The sequence below is a fragment of the Neoarius graeffei genome, chromosome 15 (assembly GCF_027579695.1).
Source record: "Neoarius graeffei isolate fNeoGra1 chromosome 15, fNeoGra1.pri, whole genome shotgun sequence".
Classification (NCBI taxonomy): Eukaryota; Metazoa; Chordata; class Actinopteri; order Siluriformes; family Ariidae; genus Neoarius; species Neoarius graeffei.
Window position 1 is genome coordinate 51,035,712 of NC_083583.1, and position 9,994 is coordinate 51,045,705.

General features: G+C 37.8%; 1 protein-coding gene across 1 annotated transcript; it reads left to right on the forward strand.

The window, feature by feature from the left end:
- The first annotated feature begins 473 nt into the window (after positions 1–473).
- LOC132899558 (vitellogenin-like) lies at positions 474–7,768 on the forward strand. Its single transcript, XM_060941553.1, has 27 exons — positions 474–513; positions 654–674; positions 778–929; positions 1,115–1,366; positions 1,460–1,621; positions 1,716–1,864; positions 2,003–2,153; positions 2,281–2,438; positions 2,540–2,705; positions 2,799–2,924; positions 3,160–3,378; positions 3,462–3,679; positions 3,770–3,867; positions 3,966–4,090; positions 4,196–4,297; positions 4,394–4,525; positions 4,756–4,942; positions 5,025–5,127; positions 5,227–5,412; positions 5,519–5,775; positions 5,862–6,139; positions 6,528–6,572; positions 6,706–6,756; positions 6,865–7,068; positions 7,158–7,309; positions 7,410–7,548; positions 7,634–7,768. The coding sequence occupies exons 1-27, from the start codon at positions 474–476 to the stop codon at positions 7,766–7,768; spliced, it is 4,008 nt and encodes a 1,335-aa protein (XP_060797536.1).
- Positions 7,769–9,994: the final 2,226 nt, after the last annotated feature.

A 9,994-nucleotide genomic window follows, 5' to 3' on the forward strand; every position in this document is an offset into this window, starting at 1 on the left:
TTACCGTGTGTGTGTGTGTGTGTGTGTGTTTGCGTGCACGCGCACGCAACAATACACTGTCACATTGCATGAATGGAACCAAACATAAGAAAATGATAAGGTGGTTGAATTAAGTAACCAAATTACGGCAATTTACTTAATTGAGTAATTAATGTGCTTGTATTAGTCTGAAATAAAACTCAATACACTCAACACATGGTATGTTAAAATTTTCTTGATTAAAAATTAATGAATCTTTTAAAAGACTACCAAAACTTGCATATGGACATTGGCTCTGTCCAAACATGATAGGAGAGCAGGTTAACCTGCCATAAAATGACTGTAGAGTTGGCAAATCGATTGAGTCACATGCAAATAAAGAAAAAATATATGTTTAGGGTAGAGTTAATAATCCACTTTGAAGTGACCATTGTCAGCAAAAAATCTACAATAAAAAGTCCATCTCTCTGTGGATTCATCACAACTCACCAGACATGAGAGCTGTTGTGCTTGCCTTGACTCTGGCCCTTGTGGGTAAGTCATGATTTGAATTTGGTTATTAGGTTTTACATTGGTTTATTTCCTAGGAAGGAATTAAAACCACTCACTAACCAATAAGGTCAAGAATTACATAATATGACAATGTAGTATAACATTTTTTCCTTTTTATTTAGCGAGTCATCAGGTTAATCTTGGTAAGTAAATTTTTTTTTTTAAGAATACATTATGATAGTTATAACACATTGTAGCACTATACAATGTTGTATGAGAGAAAATGATATTTAAATATGTCATCAGTTCCAGAGTTTGCTGCCGGTAAGACCTATGTGTACAAGTATGAGGGTTGGCTCTTGGCCGGTCTGCCTCAGGAGGGTCTGGGTAAGGCTGGTGTAAAAGTCAGCAGCAAGGTTCTCATCAGTGCTGCAGCCCAGAATACCTTCCTCCTGAAGGTAAATGTATTCATTATTACATGGATGGTGTCAACAGTGAAGACATACACTACCAGTCAAAACTTGTACATACTTACTGATTCATTGTAATGAGTAAGTGTGTCCAAACCGTTGACTGGTTCTGTCCATGGTTAGTCTGTAACATGAAATAAATGTCACAAATTTACTTTTTTTTTTATCCACAGCTCTTGGATCCTCAACTCTTTGAGTACGCTGGCATCTGGCCCCAGGATAATTTTGTTCCTGCTACAAAGCTCACCTCAGCACTAAATGCTCAGCTGGTGACTCCCATCAAGTTTGAGTATGCTAATGGTGTTGTTGGTAAGATATTTGCCCCTGCTAGAGTCTCTGCTACTGTTTTGAACCTGCACAGAGGTATCCTCAACATCCTTCAGCTCAACCTCAAGAACACACAGAATGTGTACGAGCTGCATGAGGTGAGACCCGAAATACGATTGATATTTATTACCAGTGGTCTTAAAATTCTGTTCTGACCTGACATCTTACCTAAAGTTATTTCATTCTCCAAGGCTGGAACTCAGGGAGTCTGCAAGACACACTACATGATCAGTGAGGATATACAGACCCATCAAGTGACTGTGAGAAAGTCCAAAGACCTGACCAACTGCCATGAGAGAGTCATAAAGGATATCGGTTTAGCTTACACTGAAACCTGTGTTGAGTGCCAACAGGTAATTTCAGAAGCTGTCAGTGAGTTCTGTCTTTGTGAATGAATTTTGTAAAACAAGTATCACACTCAATTATTGAATTATTTCCTCACTACAGAGGCTTAAGAGTCTGACTGGGACTGCAACGTTCCACTATTCCATGAAACACAGTGATACAGGTTCTTTGATTTCTGAGGCTAACGTTGAAGAGGTCCATCAGTTCTCACTCTTAAATACATTAACTGGAGCAGCTGAAATGAAAGCCAAGTATGATAATCTAATATTTAGATCATGTCATGTTGCAATATTTACAGGATATATTTATTTTTTAAATTTGTATATATTTTTTAAATATCATTTCATTTCGATATTTGCATGATAGTGAGGGGTTTTTTTTAATTTCAGACAAATGCTGACTTTACTGGAAGTGCAGAATTCCCAAATTAATCCCACTGCAGGTGAATACCTGGTCCGTGGATCCCTGCAGTATGAATTTTCTACTGAGATTCTTCAAACTCCAATTCAACTTCTGAAGATCAATAATCCAGAGTCCCAAGTATGCCTTTTAGGGTTTTTTTATTCATTCTTTCATTTTCCTGGATTCATTTGGAGAAAACTCATATCGTACCAGAAAAGACCTGATACTGATTTCACAATTAAGCACTTTTTATATTCTCTTCCAGATTGTAAAGGTTTTGCAGCATCTGGTTGCAAATAATGTGGATAAGGTTCATGAGGACGCTCCTCTGAAGTTTGTCCAGCTTGTCCAACTCATGCGTGTAGCTACCTTGGACAGTATTCAAACCATCTGGGCTCAGCACAAGAACAAGCCTCTTTACAGGTGAATTTATATGAATATTACAAATATGAATAGTTATTAATTAATATTATGATGGAATTTAAGCCCAGTTGATGTGATTTCTGAAATATTGATTGTGGTAGACGGTGGATTTTGGATGCACTTCCTGTTGTGGGTACACCAGTAGCTCTGAGATTCATCAAGGAGAAGTTTGAAGCTGATGAGCTTACTGTCCCTGAACTCACTCAAGCCCTACTGGTTGCTTTGCACATGGCCTCTGCTAATCCAGATTCCATCCAACTCACTGCTGTGAGTGGAAATTTTGGAAGTAAAATATTTCAAGTCCAGCAAAACCTTGTACAAACATTCATAAATAGTTGAACCTTTTCCTCTGTCAAACAGAATATAGCTTCGAACCCCAAAATCAAGAGTACTCCAGGGCTGCGTGAGTTGATCATGCTTGGCTATGGTTCCATGATTGCCAGATACTGTGCTGAAGTTCCTGCATGTCCTGCTGATCATCTTAAGGTTCAGCTTCTGTTCATTCCTGCACATTTGTAGAAACAAATTTAGCAATGTTACTGTATTGATCTAAAAAAAAACCCTATATATCAAATGTAGTTTGCTACACTCTCTCACTGATCATGAAAACATTACTAGGCTTCAGACAATATATAAGAGCAGTTAAAAATGCAGTTATGAAAGTATTGCCCTTATGCTCAGAAACAATATTAACATTGTGTTTCTCAATTTTTATTACCAGCCTATCCATGAGATGGCTGCTACAGCTATTTCCAAAGCTGAGATTCCTGAAATCACACTGGCTCTTAAGGTCTTGGGCAATGCCGGCCACCCTGCCAGCCTTAAAACCATCATGAAACTCCTGCCTGGATTTGGAAGTGCTGCTGCCACCATTCCCATAAGGGTCCAAATTGATGCCATCTTGGCTCTTAGGAACATTGCTAAAAAGGAGCCAAAATTGGTTAGTATGGGATGACGTGTACACATGGTATCTATTGGAGATGACTGTTTGAGTATCTTAATCATCTTATTTGTTTGTTTCAGGTTCAGCCAGTGGTGTTGCAACTTTTCATGGACAAGGCACTCCACCCTGAACTGCGCATGGTTGCCTGTATTGTGCTGTTTGAGACCAAGCCATCAGTAGCCCTTATGGCCACTGTTGGTGGGGCTTTGGAGAAGGAGCCCAACATGCATGTTGTCAGTTTCACTTATTCTCACATCAAGTCTCTGACCAGAAGCATGGCCCCTGATTGTATGCAAGTGTAAGAATGTATTCCATTTTATTAGTACAATTCATTTGTATAGTAAGTGTAAACCTAAGCCACAAGTAATAATTTTCACTGTAATTGCAGGGCTGCTGCAGCAAATGTTGCCATTAGGATGTTCAGCCCCAAACTGGACAGACTGAGCTATTATTTTAGCAGAGCCATCCACTTGGATGTCTATATCTGTATGTTTCAATGCATATGTTTCGAGATTACATTTGTATGCTTCAGTGAAAAATTTTTTTGCCACTACAATTGTTTATTTGTTTTTTTCTCTTTCAAGCTCCTTTCATGGTTGGTGCAGCTGGTAGCGCTTTCTTGATCAATGACGCTACCACCAGCTTGCCCAGAGCTGTCATAACTAGAGCACGAGCCTACCTGGCTGGAGCTGCGGCTGATGTTCTTGAGGTAGAAATAGCCCTCTTCAAGGGTGTTGTTGACTTCATTATGATTATGGAATGTTGTCTTTTTTTCTACCACTGGCACTGCCATTTATTAGTTTATGTCAACCAGATTGGTGTGAGAACTGAAGGACTCCAGGAAGCCCTCCAGAAGACTGCTCATATAGAGGAAAATTCTGACCGCATCACGAAAATAAAGCGTACCCTTAAGGCTGTAAGCTACGCTTATCAATGTATCAATTTTATGCTGATATTGTGTCATTTGAACTATACCAAATTTATAATGTATGCCTTTCCTCTGTCCTCAAAGCTGATGGACTGGAAGTCTTTGCCATCAGATCAACCGCTGGCCTCCATCTTTGTTAAAGTTCTTGGACAGGAAATTGCTTTTGCCAACATTGACAAAAAATTCATGGACAAAGTCATCGAACAAGCTTCACAGGTATTTTCATTAATTCCTCTTAATTAGGCAACAGGAAACTGTTCTATAGGCTTGAAGTGTGTCATAGAGTACAAATATTTTATACAAATTAATATTATATTACTAATATTTATAGAAATTTTACTAATTTTTTGTTTTCATTTTGACTTGATGTACAGGCTATAGTTTGAATACCCTTCAAATAAATAACTGTGGTTAAAATAATATCTAATATCATGCACAATTTACAGATTGCTACTGAACCACGTCGTTGTGAACTCCTGAAGGAAGCCATTAAGTCATTGCAGAAAGGCATTGACTTCAAGTACGCCAAGCCCCTGCTGGCAGCTGAGGTGCGCCGCATTTTCCCTAGTTCTCTTGGTGTGCCAATGGAGCTTGGTTTATACACTGCTGCTGTTGCTGCTGCAGCTCTCAATGGTATAGTTTTCTTATTATTTGTAACAAATGTCAGGTATATAAATTTATCCATCAGTCTGACAAAAGTATTTCTTTCATTCAGTTCAGGCAACTATTACCCCTCCTTTACCTGAGACTGCAGAAGCTTGCACTCGTGATCAGTTGATGAAAACAGATCTCCAGTTGCGAGCTGAGGCCAGACCAAGGTATATGTTTGAAAAGCCCCTTATTTATAAACAGAATTATTGAATGTCCTTCAGAGCTTATGGAATTACATGAACCTATTTACTTTGTTTTGCTTTCAGTGTTGCCATCCAGGCATTTGGTGTGTTTGGAGTGAACACTGAATTAATTCAAGCTGCTGTTGTGGCCAGAGGAAAGCTACACACTATTTTGCCAGGTAAAGTGGCTTTAAGAGCTGACCTTCCAAAGGGCAGTATAAAGTTGGAGGTTCTGCCTGCTGCCGTTCCTGATTATATTGTTGATGCCAGGTAAGAGTAAGACATTATCTTGACCTGAATATAAAAACTGGCATTCCTATTAAAGGAAAAACAACTGACACACACAAAAAAAGTTAATTGACTGTTGTTTTCTCAGCTTTGAGATTGTTGCTGTGGCTAGAAACATTGAGGACCTCCCCAGTGAGAGATCAGTATCTCTCGCACCTCCAGTGCCCTCGGATGCTCCACAGAGGATGATACCTGCTTCATTTCAGAAGTCCGTGTGTGGTGTTGTTCCTTATGCTTACATCAAAGGATGTCTTGAGGTTTCCTCACAGAATGCTGGCTTTATGGGGTTAAATCCTCTGTATTATATTGTTGGAAGACACTCAGCTCGGATTTCAGTGGCAAGAGGTAATTAGAGAAGTCAAAAGATTTTATTATCATCGATTTCAAATTAGTTTTAAGTTATGAAGGAAATATTGTTGCTTGTGCTTCAGGTGATGGTCCTCCACTTGAAAGACTGGAGCTTGAGATGCAAGTTGGCCCGAAGGCAGCTGAGAAACTTGTCAAAGAAATTAGCTTTGTTGATATTGATAATACAGAAGAAAGTACCATCCTGTTGAAACTGCGGGAAATTCTGGAAGGTGGACTGAGGAATGTAAATTCCGACTCACTCAGCTCCTCTGCCAGCGAGAACAGCAATAGTAGTGTGAGCAGCAGCAGGAGTGTCAGCAGCTCTATGAGTTCTTCCAGTGCCAGTGCTTATGTGACCAAGGTAAAACATTAGTATATGACTGAATTAGGAGCCTGATACTTAATTCACTATATAATGCACTACACTTAGCACAAATAAAACTTCATCACATACAAGTTTAATGTTTACATTTATTATTATTATTATTATTATTATTAATAATATTAATAATTATAATAATAATTATAATTATAATTACCTCAGACACTTTTCCCACTATGTTTTTCCCCTGTTCACTGTTTACCCTTAATTACATTTAAATGCACAGGTACTTTTTACTTGCCTTTTCCATGTCATTTATGCTAATTTCCAAAATATGTCGTGTTTTCCCTTGGTAAAATCAGTTATTTACAGGGTTGAGCTTTTGTTAATTTTGTTTTTTAATTTTATTTATTTATTTATTTTGTAGAATCCAAAAATATTTCGTCCGTTCCTGAAGTTCCATAAAGATAAGGTAATTCCAAAGGAATCCCATCAAGTTAATGTTTTTTTTTAATTCATACATTTGTGGTCATTAGTGTTTTTATATCCTTTTTTGTGAAATAAATAATAATTCTCTTTCTATGTTTTAGTACCTAACACCACAGGGAACTTCAAATGTTCACAGCTCATCTAGCATTGAGGCCCTATACAAAAAGGTAGAATATCATTTGTGACATGAGTTAATAGACATCTTATGAGACATACTAACTCCCTGAAAATGGTGTTTCTATGAGAAATATTAAGGTCCATTTTTACAATTTCAGACTCAGCTACTTGGAGATACTATGCCACCTTCTTTTGCCATCATTGCTCGTGTTGTTAGAGCTGACCGCAAGATGGGATACCAGGTCGCTGGTTACTTGGATAAGTCAACTTCAAGAGTACAGGTTGTGTTTGCCTCTATTTCTGAGAATATCAAATGGAAGATCTGTGCTGATGCTGTACTTCCAAGCAAGCATAAAATCTCTGTAAGTTGCTCAAGAAAGAAATGTTTTCCAAACCATTTATTCACATTGAATATTATATTGTTTACACTAAGCAAGGACTCTTCTTTCAGGCCAGGTTTGGTATTGGTGAGCAGTGTCAGGAATATTCTGTAGCTGTCAAGGCTGAAACTGGTGTGTATGATGGACATCCTTCTGCTCGTTTGAAGTTTGGCTGGAACAGGGAACCAAGAATCGCAGCTATTGTTATCCCCTATGTCAAGAGGTACTGTGTCGAAAAAAAGATCAGCGCAGCAAATGTATTGTAGTGTGATCAAATTAATTTTGCTGTAATATTTTTCTCTTTTTTCTTCTTCTACCAACAGGGCAAGGGACTACATCTTTAAAGTAACTCCTCTGGCTGGAGTTAGTGCTGACAGAGCTGATAATAATGAGAGAGAAATCAAACTCATTTTGGCCCTACCCACTCAAAAGTCTCTCAACATTATTTTGAGGGTCCCAACGGTGAGATGCACAGTGTATTAAGTCTTTGCATGTTTTAATACTTGTAAATAAATATTCATCATTTTAATGTGGTTTATCCTTCCAGATGACACTGTCAAAGCAAGATCTACCTATTTTTATTGCCCTGCCTATTGAACAAGATGGAACCATTCCAGCTCTCAAGGATTTAGACATTCGTGGCACTGTTGAGAAATGGCTAAAAGCTATCCGAGATAACTGACTTATTTGATTACAAATGTATCATATAATTTAATGAAATGAAATAAACAGCATCCAAAAGGCAAAAAATGTTTTATTTTTGTGTGTCCATTTTCTTATTTTTAATTATGTGTGGTTTGATCAACAATCTTTTCTTTTGGTTGACACAATGAAATAAGCATGAACACCTTTTCCCAACCATTTGTTATTTTTTTAAAAGAAAGATCACATTTATGCAAGTACTCAGACATCTTGCAGTTCAATTGCTTCCCATTTTCAATGATTATACTTGACATGGACACTTCCCTAGAGTTTTTACAATTTGATCAAAATTTTGCTGCACTAAAATCTATTTGATTAGAGTGGATTTGGAAACCATGCATATCAGAGCAAAAAAACAAGCCATGAGGTCAAAGGAAGTGTCTGTAATAATTCAAAATGAACACTGTATATTGAGGCACAAATCTAGAAAATGGCAGAAATATTTCTCAAATTTTCAGAAAGTTTGGGAAAAAAAATTCATTTTAATTTAAAGTAAGTCCAATGTACCAACACAAGAAAAAAAATTACAAAAAGGAGTCTGAATGCCCTGTAAATGTAGATTGAGAAAAAAAAAAGACATGAGCAGCAGCCAGTGAGTGCACAGAAAAGGGAGCTTTGATCACAAATGTTTTATCAGGGATTTACAACATGAAAGATCACTTTGGTATCATATTGCTTGTTCTTTCAAATGTCTAAAATATCATACTTTTAGCTCACATACTGTATATTTTGAAAAAAATGTTTTAAGGAAGATTTATTTATGGATATTTATTAATTCATAAACTCTGACCAAAGAAACAATTAACCTAACTGGTTAGGCATCACAAATGAAAAAGAGATAAAAAAAAAAACACACACACAAGCATTATTGTCACATCTGCATCTGCTCGCACCCAAGATTCCAGAGTTCTCAGCGGTCTTCAAATATGGCTGCCATGGACAACAACATCCATCATGCTCCGCACCACTCTCTGTCTCCAGAATAATAAGACACACCGGTTCCTTATTATAGCCACAATATATAAGGACTCTGTTCTCAGTTGGATTTTCAGGCCATCTGACAAAAATCCTATCGTTAACTTTCATTCCAGTCATCAAGGGGATAAAAAATTCTTAACACATCATAAACTGTGAAACTAAATAAAGCTAAATCCAAGTGTCCACACAATTATATGCTGCACTTTTGTCATTGTGAATATTTATAATGCGATCCTTTTTCATAGCGTAAAAGCACTAAGAGAAAGCGTTATGGGCCGATGACATTATTTTCAGCCAATCAGCATCAATGAATTTTTGCGCAGAATGGTGTAAGCCGGTCTGTTTACTACACACACATGGAGAAGCATGTCTGCCGACCAGCAAATTCATTCATTGGTTGAGCGATGAAATAATTCAATATATACTTGCTGTATGCACGTTCTGGATAGCTGCAGTGAATCAACAAGCATTATTGTCATAATCTTGATGAAGGCCACATGGAATGCCTTTAGAAAAATAGCAAAAGAATGGTTGGAAATTGGTGGAAAAGAGGTGACAGTCGTCAACCTAGACGTTCAACTTTATCTGGAGAATGAGGAACTAGCAACTCATGAGTCTGATTGGTTTCTCCACCTCCCAGTTGTAAAAGAGATGATGCCTCAGTTCTTCTCTTATGATGTACTGGTGTATTGGTTGGAGATGATCAAGCTCTCTAGTAGTCATCCTGAAGTCTATGAGTCAGTGACCAAATGTGGAGAGTGAACTGTACAGTGACAAGATCACATGGCCTTCTCATCAGTAGCTTGCAACCAAGCAATCAAGCAGACAGTAAATCATGATTCAAAGATCAGAGGTGGCCTAAAAGGCATTACTCTTACAAAGGGAGCTATACAGAGATAGATACTGGCACAACCTGAAAAAGCAGCCATCACTAGGATGTGTGAGGCTATGGCTGGTCTAACAGAAAGTGTGAGATCATAGAAAGATCTTGACAATACCAGGACTAGACAAGATGAGGAAACTATCCAGTCCATCACTACTCTAATAGAGAGCATGATCAATCCATTCGATGAACACACCGAGTTGTTGTCTGAGTTCTGGTCTTCAAGCTAGAGATGACATAAAAGATGACCTGCTTCATGCTAAAGAGAAAGGTAACGTTGCTATGGAGTCATATATGCAGGAAAGACTAACTGGAGGAGAAAAAGACATTCACCACAATCAAGTG